The following is a 20,132-nucleotide window of genomic DNA, read 5'->3' as shown; positions in this document are numbered from 1 at the left end:
TCCACGTGCAGAATAAATTTTTGTGTGTGTCAAGACTTGTGCAAATGTGCATCACCCATAGGAACAAAAACCTAGCTGTGGGTGCTCTGCTAATCAGTTGGGTGGCATTTAAATTCCCCCTCAGCGGCTGCACAAATGCACAGCTTACAGAGAACACTGCCTGACTCCAGTCACATGCCTAAATAAAACCCGTCTCTCTGAAAAGATAAATAACTTTCCACCAAACTCTAAAATTGCTGAACAGCTTAATATTCAGTGGGAATCTGAGACAGATTATTGCTGTTTCGTACTGAGTTTTCCTTTAGTGAGACATCAAGATAAAATTACCTGTCTTAAAATGAATGCCACGACATCAGTTGATTCCCAGTAGCTGGCGTGGAAGAGATGTGGCAGGGCCACCGTTGGGAATGCTGTTAGAACATCTGGGCAGTACAAGGCATAATCGATTCGCTTTGTTCCCCACCATCTGGCAGTAACTGCAAAACAAAAACCAAGCAATATGGTCCCAGGTTTCTAACAAATAACCTGTTAGTAACCACTTACGATCTTTTACTTTAGGCTATTTGGTTCTCTTTGGGTGCTCAGTCCCAAAATTTAGGTACCCATAAAAAAACATTACAAAACCTAACATTACCCAACCTAACCTAACTATAACATTTTCACTAATCAAAAATGTTTATGATTTGGTTTCCAATGATTGCTCAATTCTCTTCAATGCAAACTGTACCATTGGCTGAAAGCTGCACTGATTCTAATGGAGGTCTTTGCATGCTGCCATCATATAAATGAGGATAAATTATAACTTCTGAACACCATACACAATGAAACTGACTAATTGTATCACTTTATATTAAGAATTCACTTTGAAATAATTCTTAAAGGGTTAATTGGTTATGAATAGGGTAATTAGGTCAATAGGGTGTTTATAGCTATCTGGAGTACTTCTACTGATGTGCTTATAATCATCTACAATACATACTATTGTTATAAGCAGGGTGAAACTTTATTATGGATTGAGTTCTAACCGCATTGAGACTAAAATATGTGAGCTCACCATTCAATTACTGTAACTGTACACATAAAACCCACCTAAGACAAAAGGTGTGTGTGTGAACCCTTCTACCAGGATTTGACTCAATATTATTTTGGGTGGAGTGGGAAGGAAGAGAGATAAGAAATGGAGATCAGCCAAGAACAGACTAAAGCCACGTCTACACTTGAGACTTACATCAGTAGAACTACGTTGCTCATGGTGATAAAAATCCAGCCTTCCTGAGGGACGCAGTTATACTGACCTAACTTGAATCAGTGAGAAAAACTCTCTCCTTGGCACAGAAGTGTCTTCACTAGAGTGGGAAGCAGCTGAAGTGTTGTATGTGAAGACAAATTCTCAGCCAGAGAGAGGAAGAAAGCACAACGACTGACTCAGAGAAACCTGGGAAGAGGTTTTTTGGGTCAGGTTGAAGGCTGACAAGAGCCACTTCCTGCCATTTGATTTCCTCTGCATTCAAAGACATGGGACTTTGGTACATTCTTTGCAAATAAACACACCTTGAAGAAATCCCTATCACCGATGTCTACTCCTTTGGTGCCCCAAACTTTGACAAGTTGCTTTGAATCAAAAAAGGCAACTGTACTGATGACTGGAACATGCTTATAACACATATTATGATTTACTCCTTATAAATGACATATAAAATACTATTAATAAAAAGCACAACTTTAATGACTTTATCTGAACATGTATTAGAGAGGTAGGTGTGTTAGTCTGTATCTTCAAAATCAAACAGAAGTCCTGTGGCACCTTATAGACTAACTGATATTTTGGAGCATAAGCTTTTGTGGGCAAAGACCCACTTCATCGGATGCATGAGTGGGGGGCGGGGGGAGGCGGGGCTCAGAGGAGTATTTAAAGGGGGGAGTCTCAGTCAAGGGGAGGGCCAGAGTTGACAAGGTCTATTCAGTCAGGGTTGATGTGGCCCATTATCAGTAGCTAACGTGGAGGTGTGAACATCAAGAGAGGAGAAATCAAGTCAGTTCAGTCAGAGGGGATGTGGCCCATTATCAGTAGCTAATGTGGAGGTGTGAACATCAAGAGCAGACATTAACTGCCGATGATGGACTACATCCACCCTGACTGAACAGACCTTGTCAGATCCAGCCCTCCCCTGGCCTGAGACTTCCCCTTTAAATTTTCCTCTGAAACGACCCCACACATGCATCTGATGAAGTGGGTCTTTGCCCACGAAAGTTCATGCACCACAATATCAGTTAGTCTATAAGGTGCCAGAGGACTTCTTTTTGTCTGAATAAAATGTTGTGTGTGTGTGTGTGTGTAAAAAATGGAGAAAATTAACCTTGAACAGTTAAAATTCCAGCTGCTTAGGTTCTTCAGAGCACTACAGGTTGAACCTCTCTAAGCTGGAACTCTCTCATCCAGCAACATCAGTAATCTGGCATGATTTTAGTTAGCTGGATGACTGCTTATTATGGGTGTGGCCAAGTTTCCCAGAGTCCCATAAAGCTGGTTCCCAGCCATGAGTCCTGGCCGTCTGCATTCCGTGCTGTTATTTAGCTGTCGTTTACCCTTACATGTCTTCTCAGAGCCCAATAAGCAGTGGAAGTGTTGGTAATGCTGCTAGACAATATTGACCTCCCACGGTCCAACAAATTCTCTTGCCTGGCAATGGTCAGGCCCTCAGGGCGCTGGGTTAGAGAGGTTCAATCTTAAGCAGTATTGCAGGAAAGAGAAGATTTGCTTTTCAAAATAAACTTCCATAGGCCGGCGGTGGATGGAAGGACTGACGCTGTATCAGAAATAAGCGATACGAAGCCTCACTCACTATTGGAGATGTCCGCCAAGGGCAAGCTCTCCGTCGATCCTGAGGTTTCGCTGTTCATGCTGACCAAGCTTGTCCTCCTCGTCTTCCCTTGCGACTGGTTCAGTGTGCCTGGAGAATCTGGAGTCTCTGGAGAGGAAGGCAGGACCCTGGAGCGGTTCTCAAGAAACAGGGCGCTCTGGCTGTGGAGAGTGTCAGCTGCATGTTTTCAAAATGGAAAGCAAAGGGAAGAAGGTTTTGTTTTGTAGCCATTTTGTTGACGTCAATGGGCATTTTCATGGCTGCTGATGGGTGGGGGGAAGGACAAAGGGGACAGCTGACCTGAAAGTCCAGCATTTTAAAAGGACAGGGGGCTCCAGGCCCTTTAAATCAGATGCCGGAGCTCTGCATGGCACAGTCCATGCAGTGCTGAGGGCTGGCTGCCCCTCGCTCCACCCTTGCACCCAAAGCCCTGACCCTTCTGAGAAGCCGGGAGCTGAGGTCCCCCCACCCAATTTCTCCAGGACTTGGCAAACTCTGTTGCTAGCCCTGGGCCTTTGCCTGAATAATTATCATGGGTGACCAGCAGGGCCAACCGCCTCACCAGGTGCCTGGGCAAAGTGGCAGTACCCAGCTTTATGTGTCTGATGGGGACAGAGTTAAAGAAGCCCTCAGGGCTGCCCAGAGCCTGCTACGTCCCCCCATCAGGTGGCCCTTATAGTTGTCCAGGGTGCTTCACCCAGTGCTCCAGCAGTGATTTAAAGAGACCACGTCTCCAAATGCTGGGGAAAATACCCTTTCCTACTCCCCGGCTTGCTGGTTGGCCTGCAGGTGAGGTTCCCTCTGGAGAAAGCCAGCTCAAGCTAAGGATTCTTTAAGAAGGAAGCTGGCAACTCCCACATGTCTAGATTGTCAAAGGTGACTAGTGATTTTGGATGCTTCCATTCTGTGACCAAGTACATCCGAAAAGGGCCAGCTCTTCAGAGAGTGGGCACTCAGCTCTTAGACAATCTGGCTCCTTTAAGGCAGGGTTCTCATCCTTTTTCTTTATGAGGCCCCCCCTCCTCTCCATGCTATAAAAATTTCATGGCCCACCTGTGCCCAAACCTGTAAGCTAGGTGCTTGGGTGGCTGCCCAGGAGAGCTTCAGGGGCTGCCCAGCTGATTAGCAGAGCACACACAGCCGACAGCATGTGTTTCTATTGGTGGTGCATGTCCATGCGTGTCTTTGGGCATGACAAATTTATTCCACCCATGGATGAAAAACATTAGAGGGAACATGGACCACCGCAACTGTTTTTCAAGAGATTAAAAACCAGGGCAGAGCTAGCACCCAGGACTCCAGGCTTCCAGAGGCCCTGCCATGCTAAGTCAGTCGATTTCAACTTCAGGTATTTCAGCATCCAAAAATTACTCGTCAGAGCTAAATATCTTGGCTTAGCTTTTTAAGGCTCTTCTGCAAAACCTTCCCCTGTTCCTTAAAACAAGGCTTGAGCGGGTCACATGCAGGATCAGATAAAGAAAGGGGCTTTAGGGACGAAAGCCCCGAGCCCCAGGTTAAGGGAGGCCCTGCAGAAAAATCTTTTGGCCACTAAAAGTGCAGATCACTGTGGGGCTTCAGACAGCAGCCGCTAAAGCCCCGCACTCTAGTATTGCCTGGCGGGGGATCAGGCTGCCATTTGCATTCTCTCTCCCGCCTGCCCACTCCTTCCCCCGCGGAGCTAGGTTGGAACTATGGGCTCAGTCCATGTGCTTCCCTTCCCTGCGGGCTCCCCTGCCACAGCTCACACTAGCCAGGAATTACAGCCAATGGGGCTGCTGGGGGTGGTGCCTGCAGGGCGGTACACAGTGCTACTGCCCCCCTCCACTCCCCAGGGCCTATACCACCAATGGAGAGCTGCCTCAGGTAAGCGCCCCACATAGCCCCAATCCTGAGCACCCATCTCCTAACTCCCAGCCAGGTCCTGCACCCCACCCAACCTCCTGCCCTGAGCCCCTCTCAACTGCTAGACCCCTTGGCCCCAGCCTAGCAACACTGCCTGCACCCCAAACACCTCATAATCCCACCCCAGAGCCCTCACACCCAGTAAGAGCCCTTCTGTGCTCAACCTGCCCCCCCACATTCTGAATCCCTCATTTTAGCCCCCTCAGAAGGTCCTACAAAATCTAACAGCCCTGAGCCTCCAAAAGAGTTAATCTGGTCACTCATTCCACAAGGGTGAATTTCATGGTGGATGTGGCACAGTTAATCAATCAGTGTAAATGCTGTGTGATGTATTAGTACATTAATTGTACTGCCAAACATAATTTCCTGCAATTCAGGAAAATAGTAACAAGCTCACACTCAGAGATGTGAATTCTGGGGTTTCTTCCTCCTGTGTTTTCCATTCCTGTTTTACTTTTAGAGTCTGTTAAATCACAAAGATGCTCCTTTTCCAAGGGGAAAAACCCCCGAAACCCTTTTTATTAAATTGGTGGAATTCTGATGGCCATTCATTGACTGTGAAAGATTTTTGTGAGCATTTCTTTTTTTTTGTGATTGAATTTTCTGATTCATCTCATATGCTCCAACTTGCTGCATTAATGTTTGTTAGCTTTGCCCGACATACTGCATGGTTTTTCCAAAAAAAAAAAAAACCCACAAAACAAAACATTGCAAATAAAAGAAAGTGTGATGGAAGTAAACAGATTTAAGGCCTCCTCAATAAAAGATCATGACCATATGGTTTAACTTCTGATCTATTCCAATGGAGAAGTAGATAAAGCTACATTTGCAGCCCATACAGTAACGTCAAAATGTCTGAGACCCAAATCATTACCCAAAAAGGAAAAACAGGTTGCTTTCTACATATCTCATTACTTTAATTGCTCTGTTTCATTGCAGCACAGTGCACATGTTAATAGTCTCAGTTGGGAAGCTAATACGAAATAGCCAAAAGTGGGGAAATCTATTAGACACATGCCTCCCCAATTTACCTCCGTCTGTGCACACAGACAAGTTTTTGCTTAAATTGCTACCGGGCTAAATACGGACAGTACAAAAGGACTGCTTTGAAAATGATGAAGTACTTTAGCTTTCAGGGCCCTATATAAGTCGATGGGAGATTTATCATTGAGTTCACTAGGGGCATGATTTCACCCTCAGATTGTCTAGGCAGTACCAATATGTGGAAGAGCAAGATGTAGGAGACTGACATTATTCCTGTGATGTTGCTTTTCTTTATTCCCTTGATACTATCAAACCAATTCGTGAATGGTCTGACAGTGATGCTTTAGAGAATGCTAGCACATCTGCTACCTACAGAATTCTTTCTTCTTTGTGATTCCTGTAAAGGGATTGGCCACATACAAATGGACAATATGCAGCATAACAGGGCATAATTAATGTGTATTTATTTAATAAATAGATCAACTTCCTTGATCATGTCTCCCCACCCACCACAAAATATAATGGAGATGAAATTAAACTAATTCTCACGGTACACTTCTCCTCCATCCTTTATATGCTGATAACCTTCTTAGATTTAAAGCGTTTGGAGTGGATACTATTTCTCCAGCTGCATGAGCAGTGTTTCTCCTTCCAATCTTTTCTTCCATATGAAAATTTTACGAAGTTAAATATGGCAAAATCCATCTTCTCTGCTTTTATTTTGCTCTGGATTCTGGTTCTGGTTTTGGGGGAACTCTCTCATAGTAGACAAGGTGCATTCTTCATATGCTATAAGCAAGCATAAGGTGTTTTCCCCTACCGTATTCATCCTAGGATGAACTTAAATGTATGTTGTATTTACTGTAGCCATTAGCACTAGGGGCTAGTAAAACACTTTCACTCCAAATATTTTCTTTGATAGAAATTTGGTTTTCTTTTTTTCAGCAAAAAGAAACAAAAGTTGTAGCAAGTATCTGCTGTTCCCCAAAATGAAGTTTCTGTCACACTCCCAGATTATTTAAATATAATAATTTTTTGCAGTTTTTGTCAGCACTTTCCATTCACTTATAAATATGGAAGTAAGCAGTAGGCAAACACCTAAGCTGCAGTAAGAGCAGAAAAATATATATTAAGAAAGCCTATTGCATGCTTTTTGGCTTATAATTATGGAAGAAAACAATACCCCTCTTGCCCTAAAGTTACCAATATGCTGATTGCATCTGTGTCTGAAACCCTCTTGAACAAAGCAGAGGAAGAGCCTAACAGAGAAATCCAAGAAAACCACGTGAAATCTTTATCATACCTAACTGGTGTGATCTTCCATCTCCCAGTGGAAATCTCTGGTATCTCGGGACATTAAAAGGAGGCAAGAGGTGGAATTTTTTCTCCAACAATGGCTCAAGCCTGCAGGCCGAAGGATCAGCAGAGTGAAAGAAACTGTACACTTGGCTGCAAGCAGGACGGACTTGGCACACTGGAGTATGACAGAGAGAGAGAGAGATCAACATTGCAGCTATGGTTTGTTCATTGCTCGCGTATCTTTTGAAAAGTCTAGTGGGCGTGAGTTTACAAACCCAGTCACTTCACAAACTTCTACAAACAACAGCCAAACTGTACACACCGTCAAAAGGTAGGAGTCTCTCCAATTAAATTCTACCATACTCCCTTGGTGATGAAATAAGCTTTGCCGAAAGGTAGTTTTGCAAAGAGAGAACAGTCTGAGAAATGTAGGCCACCTGCTGAGGCTAAGGCCAGCCTTTGAAATCAGAGGAAGCCAAGAAATCAATAAAGTTTTAAAATCTTCTAAATATATTATCAGACATTGCACCTATAAAACCATGAGCCGTCCTGTGCTTGGAATATTTAAAGGCAAAACTATTTGATGGGAACACTAAATCGGGAGGATTGGAAATGGAGATGAAAGCTGGGGTGATTATGGAAAGCAAGGCAGCTTCAGAAGCCAATTTATTGAAGTTAATGCATAAAAATGAATCGGCGCACATTAAAACAGGAGAACATGGCTTGTAATATTTGCTGGAGAGAAGCAGCCACTGAGAAATTCAGACAGCAGTTGTAAATGGATGTTTGAAAATCACCCTGTTGCTCAGCTAATGAAGCACTCTTTCAATTTGATGTACCTCATTGAAATAGAGACATCTCTTATACTCAAATAGGTGACATTGGAGGCTGCTGGTGTCTATGAACCAGCAGGTGTAGTCACTTCCCAGCTAACCAAACTGCATTTGTTTCACCATGAACCTCTCCAGGGCTAGCAGATCAATCCATTATGGGCTAATTATGCTAATAGACTTAGTGTATTACAGCCGCACAAACATGCTACAGCAGTGAATTCATTAACTGTAGGAGTAAAGAACTGATTAAAATACTTATAAACAGATGTTTGGGAATATGATACCGATTATCCTTGAACTTCACATACAGCAGGATCAGTCCCTTAATATTTTCCAACCTGCTGTGCGATATAATAATCTCTAAAACCTTTTCTGTTACAGTTTATGACTGTTCTCCTGCACTGATCCCATAAAACTGATAGCATGCGTGATGCAACATTTATATCCATCACGCCCTCCCACCCATCTTTATTGTATTTATCCTCACAACACACCTGGGAGGTCGGGAAGTACTACTATCTTCATTTGAGAGATAGGAACTAAACCACGTAGGCAAAGGCCCGCATCCTCAAAGGTATTCAGTCCCTTAGCTCCCTAAGACTACGTCTACATGTTGCCCTAACATGGAAATCAACTATTTTGGCATATGGCACTGTTTAAATGGCACCATGTGCCAAAATGAAGTGCTCTTTCGAGGCATTCCTGTACTCCTTCTGCGATGAGGTGTACAGCAATGCCAGACTAGCACGCCCGTTTTCTCGAAAGCTGTTTAGAGACAACAGGTGCATTTCTTAGACACAGGCAGCTATTTGAGGATACTGCCATATCCTGAAATAGCACCCTCTGTTTAGACACAGCCTGAGTGATTTTCCCAATGTCACACAAGGAGTCGCTGGTAAAGCAGGTACTTAAAATCATATGCCCAGATCCCGGGCTAGCATCCTTATCACTGGATCATCCTTACCTCACTGCCTGTCAGTTTTAATAGCCAAGATTTAAGATTCCCACTCCCCCACCCCCACCAACCTTCTTTATGAAAAGATTCCCAGTGAAACAGGAGAGTGGTTCTCAACCTCCTCTGTATTGGATCCATCTCACAGCAGAATCTTAGAACACTAGAACTGGAAGAAACCTCAAGACGTCATCCTCACAGGAGGACCCAGCACAATCTAGATCATCCCGGTTAGATATTTGTCTAACCTGTTCTTAAATATCTCCAACGATGGGGATTTTACATCTCCTCCCACTACCACTAAGGCACATCCTTCCTGTGCTTAACCACCCCAACAGTTATGAAGTTTTTTCAAATGTCCAACCTAAACTCCCCTTGCTGCAATTTAAGCCCATTGCTTCTTGTCCTACAACCCAAAGTTAAGGAGAATAACTTTTCTCCCTCCTTGTAACAGCCTTTCAGGTACTTGAAAACTGTTACCATGTCTCCTCTCAGTCTTCTCTTTTCCAGACTAAACAAACCCAGTTGCTTCAATCTTTCATCACAGGTCTTGTTTTCTAGACCTTTCATCATTTTGGTTGCTCTTGTCTGGGCTGTCTCCAATTTCCTCTCATTTTCCTGAAATGTGGTGCCCAGAACTGGACACATTACTCCAGTGTTTCCCAACCTAGAGTTCATGGACCCCAGGGTGTATGCGAAAAAGTGAAAAAAAAAAAGATCATAGAAAACAGAATTGGCTTTGACAGGGGTCCATGAATGGTTTGGGGAGCTGATAGGGGATTCGCACAAGTGAAAAGGTGGGGAACTGTTGCTTCATTTGAGGCCAAATCAGCTCAGAGTAGAGTAGATGAGTTATTTCTTGTGTCTTGCTTACGGCATTGTTTGTGTATCTTCCTTCACCACACAGAGGCATCTGACAAAGTAGGATTTTGCCCACAAAAGCTCATGCTCCAAAATATCTGTTAGTTTATAAGGTGCCACCAGACTTCTTGTTGTTTTTGAATATTACAAGCTCCCAGAAGGTAATTTCTATTAAATCTTTATGATTGTATAAATTTTTAGTATGTTATAACAAAATCACTTTACCAGTCACTGTTTCCTCTCAAATTTTTCATTAACCTCCCTTATGTGCTCATGGCCTGATTGAGATCCTTTATATGTAACAAAAATTGTGGTCCACATTTACAAAAAGAGCAATCCCCAAAGAAATTCCTGCCTATGGGCCTGTACATGGGCCCCTGGTGTCCTGGCACCAGGACTATTCTCAGCCTGGAGTCCCAGCCCCCATGAAGTTTGAGTTTGGGGCTCTGTCCTATCCCCTCCTGCCACCCCCACATGCTCCTGCAATGAGTCTCCTGGCCCTGCTGTTGCTCCCAGGCAATTTAAAAGGGTCGAGGGGCTCCCATCACTGTAAGTGGCAGCATAACAGGCCTAGAGCAACTTCCTGCCTGCTTGTTCCACGCAGCTGCCAGCTTGTCTCTGTGACCCCATAGGTGTGTGTCTCTCCACGCTCTACTCCTACCTGGAGTGCCCTGCAGCTACTGGGAGGTGCGTGGGTAGTGCCTGCAGGAAGTAGCATGTGGAGATCCCCATCCCACAGCCTAAAAGATGGTGCCAAAAGTGGGTGCCCTGAGTAAGTGCTGCACCCCACCTACCCCCAAACTCCCCTCCAGAGCCTGGACTCCTCCTGGATTTCACCCCCACCCTCACCCAGATCTCCTCCCCCACATTCCCACCCAGAGCCCAACCCCTCACCCTGTTCTGCCCCAACACCCTTCCAGAGCCTGCATCCTGCACCCCACTACTCTGCCCCAGCCCAGAGCCTACACCCAACACCCATACTTCCTCCCAGAGCCCAACTGTTCACCCCTTATGCACCCAAACTCCTGCCCAGAGCCGGCATCCCCACCCACTGTCCAAGCCCCCATAGTCCATCCCAAACCGATGGCCCCTGCCTAGCACCGTTGTCATTCTCAAAAGTTTTGCAGGCTGACAGCTGCCGTGTTCACCCAGACGCTGGATAAAATGTGATGTACTTTTGGCACATGTGCTCTTTGGGACAGGAATCAAAGAGTTAATCTGGAAAACACTTCAGTTTGACAGGCTTTCTAACACACACACACACACACACACTCCTCTCCCGCTGGTAGATGGCCTTTGAAAACATGAGCCATATAAGCTGCAATTATAATAGGCAGTTAGGGCTAAACAATGGTGCAAGTGAAGACAACCAGAGGATGATCTGACCCTTAAAGAACTCTCCTGGCAACCCGTAGGCTGGCACTGCCCCAGGCAGGCTGAAACAATAGTTTACGGTAATATTAACTTGACACAGGCAGGATGCTGCGCCAGGAACAGCAGGGCAGAATGTGCAGACCTACTCAGTGGTCTAATAATCAGTTCTCAGGGTAATGAGAAAATACATTTTTAAGTGCTGTTCTCAAGGACAGGCTGTTAAAAATAATCACTCATGAAGGTTTCAGCTCACGACAGTGGCTAAGCAGAAGCATGCCAATTGCTAGGCATTCACCTCCCAGAGCTGGGGCCCAAGTTCTAAAAGTATGTCAAAACTGCTCTGAGCACCTATCGACTGTACCTCCTTGGTCTACACAAGGCAGGTAAGTTGATAGCAGATACATAGTTCTAGCTATGACAGTTGCATAGCTAGAATCAACTTATCTGCAATCAAAAAGAGAAGATTGTGGGGGACATGATAGCGGTTTTCAGGTATCTAAAAGGATGTCATAAGGAGGAGGGAGAAAACTTGTTCTTCTTGGCCTGTGAGCATAGAACAAGAAACAATGGGCAGCAAGGGAGGTTTAGGTTGGACATTAGGAAAAAGTTCCTAACTGTCAGGGTGGTCAAACACCAGAATGAATTGCCTAGAGAGGCTGTGGAATCTCCATCTCTGGAGATATTTAAGAACAGGTTAGATAAATGTCTATCAGGGATGGTCTAGACAGTACTTGGTCCTGCCGTGAGGGCAGGGGGCTGGACTCCATGACCTCTCAGGGTCCCTTCCAGTCCTAGTATTCTATGATTCTATGACTTACCGCCATCCTCACTGAGGAAGATCGATGGGAGAGTTTCTCCCATCAAACTCACAGATTCCTTGTGATATTGAGGAGTACAGTGGTTGACTGCCAACTCCTGATAGACTGATTTATGCATCTCTACCAGGCATATGAAACTGAACCCTGGAAGATCGACGTCTCAGGTCGATCTCTTGAGAAACGTAGATATGGCCTAAGTTAGACCAAATTCAACTTAAATCAGATTTCTGTTCAGTCAGGACAAACATGAATTAAACAGCCAAGCCACATGTGACTTCAAATAAACCGTGGGAGCAGCATCTTTTCAGTTAGCCTCCGTCTCGACAGATGCAGCGGATGGCAGCCTTACAAAGTAGGCACATACAGGTGCATGGAAGTCAGACAGGTGGCCATCACTGCATGGCTACCTCTGAATTTGGAAATCAAAGAAAATGGCTAAGCATCTGGTTTTCTAGGTGAATCCATTGCATGTGCAGAAGCTAGACAGCAACAACAATGGCCACTGCTGAAAAATTTGCCCCAGTCAGACATTTCCAGGAGTGAGAGTGCTGGTTTCCGAGGAGCAGTAGCTCATGGATTTGAAAAGTGCTGGAAGTCAGGAGAGATTCCAGAAGACTGGAAAAGGGGAAATACAGTCTCCATCTTTAAAAAGGGGAAAAAAAACAACCCAGGAAACTACAGACCAGTGAGTTTAACCTCTGTGCCAGGAAAGATAATGGAGCAAATAATTAAGGAATTCATCTGCAAACATCTGGAAGAAAATAAGGTGATAGGTAACAGCCAGCATGGATTTGTGAAAAACAAATCATGCCAGACCAATCTGATAGTGTTCTTTGACAGGAAAACAAGTCTTATGGATAAGGGAGAAGCGGTGGATGTGGTATGCCTAGACTTTAGTAATGCATTTGACACAGTCTCGCATGATCTTCTTATCAATAAACTAAGAAAATACAACTTATGTGGGGGCACTATAAGGTGGGTGCATAACTGGCTGGGTAACTGTTCTCAGAGAGTAGTTATTAATGTTTTGCAGTCATGCTAGAAGGGCATAATAAGTGGGGTTTCACAGGGGTCTGTTTTGGGACCGGTTCTACTCAGTATCTTCATCAACAATTTAGATATTGGGGGAGAGAGTACGCTTACTAAGTTTGCAGATGATACCAAGCTGGGAGGGGTTGCAACTGCTTTGGAGGATAGGGTCATAATTCAAATCATCTGGATAAACTGGAGAAATAGTCTGAGGTAAACAGGATGAAGGTAAATAAGGACAAATGCAAAGTACTCCACTTAGAAAGAAACAATCAGCTTCATACATATAGACTGGGAAGTGAATGTCTAGGAAGGAGTACTGCGGAAAGGGATTTAGGGGTCATAGTGGCCCACAAGCTAAATATGAGTCAACAGTGTGATGCTGTTTCATAATAAGCAAACATAATTCTGGGACGTATTAAGAGGAGTGTTGTGAGCAAGACATAAGAAGTCATTCTTCCGCTCTACTGAGAGCTCATTAGGCCTCAATTGAAGTATTGTGTCCGGTTCTGGGCTCCACATTTCAAGACAGATGTGGACAGTTGGAGAAGGTCCAGAGAAGAGCAACAAGAGTGATCAATGGTCTAGAGAACATGAGCTATGAGGGAAGACTGAGAGAACTGGGCTTGTTTACAAGGAAGAAGATTTAGAGGGGACATGATACCGGTTTTTGAGTATCTCAAAGTGGGTTACAAGGAGGAGGGAGAAAAATTGTTCTCCTTGGCCTCTGAGGACAGGAGCAACAGGCTTAAACTGCAGCGAGGGAGGTTTAGATTAGACCAGTGGTTCCCTACCTTTTCGAGGTGGTGACCCATTTTGACAATTCAGTAAGACTTTGTGACCCAAGGCAAATCAAAACTGGGGCAGGAGGGGAGGTTTTCCCCTGGGAAATTATTTTTTATAAATATTGATTTGAGCCCCCCCCAGGCTTAAACCCCTTGCGGCTCCAAACCGCCCCCCGCCACCACCAGGCCTAAACACCTCCCAGCCCCCTCACCTACCTCACACGAGTGCTACTCCTGCACCCCACTGCTCCTTCACCAGGCCACCACAGCCGCCATCTCCTCTGCACCGCTCTCCCCAACTTTCCTACTCTCTTCCCCACCTGAAGCATGGGCAGTTCCCTGCCCTGCCACGCTGAAATAGGACCCAATTTAATTGGTTTAACGGCTGGATCCCTCCCGCCAGCCACTAAACCAAATAAACTGAACCCCATTTCAGCATGGCAGGGCAGGAACTAGGAGTCAAAGCATGAGTGGTGGCAGAGGAGTGAGTGGTGCCTCCTTAAAGACCTGCATGTGGCTCGGAGCCACCCAGCTGGTGACCCTTAGGCAATCTAATGGCAACCAATGTTTGGGTCCCGACACATAGGTTGGGAATCCCCAGATTAAACATTAGGAAAAACTGCCTAACTGTCGAGGTGGTTAAACACTGGAATAAGTTACCTAGGGAGATTGTGACATCTCCATCCCTAGAGATATTTAAGAGCAGGTTAGACAGACACCTATTGGGGATGGTCTAGATGGTGCTTGGTCCTGCAGAGAGGGCGGGGCACGGGACTCAATGACCTCTCAAGGTCCCTTCCAGTTCTAGTGTTCTATGATTCCATGGATTCCTTTACAAATTTCTAAAATACAGTGTAGGGTCCAGGTTTATCCCTTTCTTTTAATGACCTCTCTAGTTCACCTGGAAGAGAAGCCCTGTTTTCCTGAGTGGTACGTATTGAAAGTGCAGATCCTGTTTGACTGAGTTCTGGCAAGGTACAATTTTTTCCACCACTGTGAATTGCATTGTGCATCATGTTCCTCTTTCACTGACTCATTCTGGGGGTGGTGAAACATTTGTTTCATTCACGAGGTTCCTTGTCATTAAGTCAAAAGCCTTCTTCGGAGTCTTTCAGTAAAACTTTGGCCCTTCCCCAGGCCTACTTGTGATATATTTGGTTTATGATCCACATCTAATGCCATGTTTCTTGAGTAGTGGGAGTCTAAGCCTGCTCTGATGTCCGTTGTTTATTCTGGTAGGAGTTTTGTAAGCATCAAACAATTGGGGGTGGGAGGAGATAATCAGAGCATTTGCTAAAGACACACTGTCCTCCCTTCCCATTACCACCTGAATATGGGCCACTCATTAGTCCAGTATTTCTAAATTAGGTCACTAGGGGTTTTTTGTGCAGCCACAATGGCCAGCCAATGGTGACAGGGTCAACAAAGCATCAGGTCTCCACCCCCATTGCTTCTAGGTATGCCACCCTGTACCGCCTCTGGAGACAGGAGCTACGTCTACACGTGAAGCCTACTTCGAAGTAGCTATTTCGATGAATAACGTCTACACATCCTCCAGGGCTGGCAACTTCGACGTTGCGCAGCACCACATCGAAATAGGCGCTGCGAGGGAACGTCTACACGCCAAAGTAGCACACATCAAAATAAGGGTGCCAGGCACAGCTGCAGCCAGGGTCACAGGGCGGACTCAACAGCAAGCCGCTCCCTTAAAGGGCCCCTCCCAGACACAGTTGCACTAAACAACACAAGATACACAGAGCCGACAACTGGTTGCAGACCCTGTGCATGCAGCATGGATCCCCAGCTGCAGCACCAGCAGCCAGAAGCCCTGGGCTAAGGGCTGCTGCACACGGTGACCATAGAGCCCCGCAGGGGCTGGAGAGAGAGCGTCTCTCAACCCCTCAGCTGATGGCCACCATGGCAGACCCCGCTATTTCGAAGTTGCGGGACACGCAACGACTACACGGTCCCTTCTTCGATGTTCAACTTCGAAGTAGGGCGCTATTCCCATCCCCTCATGGGGTTAGCGGCTTCGACGTCTCGCCGCCTAACGTCGATTTCAACTTTGAAATAGCGCCCAACACGTGTAGCCGTGATGGGCACTATTTCGAAGTTAGTGCCGCTACTTCGAAGTAGCGTGCACGTGTAGACACGGCTAGGTAGGGCACAATGCCGCAGGAGCAAGATAAGCGCTCTCCCACAGAGGGGAGAGAAGGGAGGTTTCCAGGCTTCAGCAGTGGAACTTCAGTATCCTGGCTGCATGTTTTAACAGGAGCATTGTAAGCAAGACACGAGAAAGTAATTCTTCAGCTCTGCTCTGTGCGGAGTAGCTTCAGCTGGAGAATTGTGTCCAGTTCTGGACACATTTCAAGAAGCAAGTGGACAAACTGGAAAAGGTCTAGAGCAGAGCAACACAATGATTAGCGGTCAGGAGAACAAGACCTATAAGAGAAGAATGAAAGAACTGTGTTTGTTCAATATGGAAAAAAGGAGACAGAGGGGATGTGACAACAGCTTTCAAGTACCTAAGAGCTTGTTACAAGTGGGAGGGAGAAAAATTAAAACAAACTCTGAGGACAGGACAAGCAAGGGGCTTACAGCAAGGGAGGTTTAGTTGGGCATTAGGAAAAATTTCCTCATGTTCTGGATGATTAAGCATGGAATAAATTGCCTGGGGAGCTTGTGGAATCCCCACCTTTGGAGATTTTTAAGAGCAGGTTAGACAAACACCTGCCAGGCATGATCTAGACGGTGCTTGGTCCTGCCGTGGGTGCAGGGGACTGGGCTTGATGACCTCTCAAGGTCCTTTCCAGTTCTAGTGTTCTATGTTTCTATGACTACTGGCTCCAGCTGTGGGGTGGTGGGTGCTACTTGCTTGGCTCCAGAGGCGAGGCCATGGGTTCTGCCCTAGGTACCACTCAGGGGGCAGGTCTCTGGCCATGCCGCTGCAGGCGCTGGTCCCAGACACCAACCCCAGTGCTGACTGCATGGCAGCAGGATTGGTTCAGTGTCCAACTGTCAACTAGAACATCTGCTTAAAAAGGAACCCAGAAAGCACCACCAACCTGGTCATCAAACACCCACTCAGCAGCACAACAAACACAGTTCCATGTCTATGAAACACAGGCGTATAAAACATAAGCATTTATCTAAAAATCCCCAGCTGGTCACAGGTATATGTTAAACGTGTAAAAAAATCTTTAAGACACAAAATCAAACTCCACTGATTGCACATCTAATTTCTGTTCATCTCACTGACTGCTTTCTGGCACCATCAGTAAGTCTTGACTGTGCGAGTGTGTCTCTAAGATCTCTCAGTTTGCTGTTTTGTAACAAACTCAACACCGCAGATGTGAGGGAAGAAACGTAATCTTTACAACATTATGTACATGCCTGCATATGTGTGTTTAATTCTCCTCCCCTGTAATAGCTTAAAACTGAGTTTCAACAAAGACGACCAAAGACTTTATATCAGACTTACAGACTCCTGTCAGAGAAGATAAGGCAGATTGCTTGTCTACTTTAAAATCTCTAACATCATCATAGAGATCACACTTCTTATACGGGTGCATCTACGCTAGGAACTAACTTTGACATTAACTTCGAAGTTCGGCACTACATCGAAGTAGCCAGCAAAGAGTCCACACACATTTTCCATTTCTTCAAAGTTAACTTTGAAGTAGGGAGCCCAGCTTTGAAGCCCTTACTCCATTTCCGGGAATGGCGCACTGCCCGACTTCAAAGTTTAACTTCGAAGTAGGGTGTGTGTAGACGCTCTACTTCCAAGTTGCTTACTTTGAAGCTGTACTTTGAAGTAAGCAACTCGGAAGTTATTTTGTAGTATAGGCACAGCCTTCAAGTTTGTGCAAATGCCATCATTTGAAGGGGTGTGCGGTGGACTCTCCAACAAAAACCAAAGTGAGAAGGACTTGTGTTCCTGACCTTTCAGGGTTATATCACATTTGTCACCTGCCACAGAGTTCAGATGTTATTTCCCAGCTCACCGCATATTACACTCACAGCATGTTACACTAACAGAATCTGCTGTGGCTTGAGGATGTGAAGGCTATAACTTGTCTCTTAAAGGAATGAAATGAGTCACCAGAAAAGACTGTAAATATCCAGGCATTTGTTTAAAAAAATTTACTTCAGTGAGCATTAGACCATCACTAAAGGGGTTGTGACCATCACAAATAAGACCCATAAAAATTCAGCCTGGAGCAATGGATACAAATTGCATGGAAGTCTCTAGACTAGTGTTTTGTAAACTTTTTGAGACCATGGAACACCAAATAATATTTTTTATGCAGAACTCCGCTGAAAATTTTCTTCCAAAATTGTTGTCAGACCAAAACACAGACAAAAAACCCACCAGCAACAATTACAGCAACAACAAAATGAAGAGATTCAATCAGGTCACATAGCAATGAAATAGTAACATTGTATCTGGTTTTAATAACAGTGTATTTTTCCAGATGCCAGCGGCACACCTGTGAGTTCCTCCCAGAACACCAGTGTTCTGTGGAACACAGTTTAAGAAACACTGCTCTAGGCCAGACTCAGAGGTGGGAGTTTTAGTGCCTTTTCAGGGACTGTTCCCACAGATACATTTACATATTTGCTGGTAGCAGTATGACAAACCCTGCAGGGGTGCAAGTTACGTGTGGGATGTAAATGGGCCAGAAAGCAGCTGGCAGTGGTGTAGCACCATAACAGGCCTTAGTTTGTCTAGACTGGCGTACAAAATGAGTGCAGCTTGTATGCCAAGAAAACAGAAACAGGTGTGTACAGTGTGAAAAGCAAATCAAGAGGAGGGTGCAAAAGTAAACCAATGGAGGTGGCTACAGTTTATGCTTGCACCATTCCCCAATTCTTCTGGGCCCAAGCAGGTTGAGCCCTCTTGTACCAAGGACTGAATTGGCTCCCCAGGGAAACCTAAACTGATACGAGTCCCATTTAAAGTCACATTCTGCTTAGCTCTACTTGCTCCATTAAATTACTATGGATTTCCATTGGCACACAGAAGAGCAGGATTTGGACCATCGTGTGGAAATAACATACACCGAAAGAGCATAAGTTTCAGTGCTTCACAATTTACATTACATAATTTGCAATTTAAGCCAGCATTTACATCACTGCTGAATGGGGACCTTCAGCAAGCAGGTCCATTACAGGTGGACATTCATCTGCTGCTTTATGTTTAATTTTGCTAATGGCAGAGTGGATAGATACCTCTCTTTGTCCATCCAGGCCATTAAGCAGTCAGTGTTGTAACACTTACCATCCAATCCAGGCAGAACTGTGCTCCTCATGGCCAGGACTAAACCAAGCGGTGATCCAAAGAGGAAGAAGTCTGAAACGTCAAATTCAAACCTTCCCAGGTTTACTTCTGAGAGACTGGCGCTGCTCACAGGAGGAAAGTCTGCATCGTTCTTCAGAACACTTGAGTGTATACTGAACAAGGAAAATGCATTGACTTAAACAAACAAACAAACAAACAAACAAAAAAACCCACAGGGATCCTCTTTCCATCTTGCTGGACAAATGTTCTACCTCAAACAAGGGCTGTTTAGAAAACTCCAGGCTCTTTCTGTAGGTCCACATTTTCTGCTTTAAGAACAAGCTACTCATAGGCTATGGTTACACTACAGTGATCTGCCGACAGAAGTCATTGTCAGAAGAGATTTCCCCATAGAATGGCTAGAGTCACTGGCTGCTCTCTTGACAAAACAGGGACCCAGAAGCACTGCAAACAGGGCTGCCCATTGTTCTGGATGCCCTGTCTGTCAAGAGAAGGACCCCCCAAGAGTCCACACAGTTTTTTTAAGCAGCACTATGCCTTATGGTTGAGAGGCAGAATGCTGCCAGTGAAAGTGCTGAGTTTTGGTGACAAACTGTCCACAAAATGCCTTTTGTTGTGTGGACGTTCCACTGGTTTTGTCAGCAAAACTCACTAGTGTAACCATAGCCATACAGAATAGCCCCACCGTAACCATAATGGCTTCCCATTCTCTCTGTGACAGACATATGGAACGTTTTTATGTGGATGCTAGTACATTTGCTAGCTTCAAAGACTGCTAGTTCCCTGCAGTTAAAATGGCATATAAGACAACCTTGTGGGCACAGATTGTTGCAAAATTACTTTTCCCCTCCCAAATAATTGAAGACACATATAGGAATTCCCTGTGTTTGCTGCAAGTGTTAATGGACTGACGTGTCTGATCCCAAAATGCAGGTACATGGGAGTAGCAGTCAAGACACTTAATGTCCCCTGCCCCTTTCCCCTTCCTTCGGTTCATGTATTTGATTTGTCAGTTTTTATAGCAACTTCTTTGGACCTCTGTGCTATATATTTGGGCCTGGACTGGAAATTATGTAGATGTGAAAAAGTGGGTCTGTCCCACAAAAGCTCATCACCTCATAAATCATTCTGT

General features: G+C 45.1%; 1 protein-coding gene across 1 annotated transcript in view; it reads right to left on the bottom strand.

Moving 5' to 3' along the window:
• The window catches only part of PITPNM3 (PITPNM family member 3), a 385,265-nt gene that overhangs the window by 26,821 nt on the left and 338,312 nt on the right, over positions 1-20,132 (bottom strand). The window contains exons 10-13 of the mRNA XM_075014126.1: positions 18,980-19,152; positions 7,051-7,221; positions 2,844-3,038; positions 328-476 (exon numbers count right to left, since the gene is read on the bottom strand). Of these exons, the coding sequence (XP_074870227.1) occupies positions 328-476; positions 2,844-3,038; positions 7,051-7,221; positions 18,980-19,152 (688 nt within the window). The remainder of the gene's footprint in view (positions 1-327; positions 477-2,843; positions 3,039-7,050; positions 7,222-18,979; positions 19,153-20,132) is intronic.

This window comes from Carettochelys insculpta, chromosome 19 (assembly GCF_033958435.1).
Source record: "Carettochelys insculpta isolate YL-2023 chromosome 19, ASM3395843v1, whole genome shotgun sequence".
NCBI classification, from domain to species: Eukaryota; Metazoa; Chordata; order Testudines; family Carettochelyidae; genus Carettochelys; species Carettochelys insculpta.
Note: the sequence above shows the minus strand (reverse complement) of the source record. Positions and strands in the feature narration are given on the sequence as shown.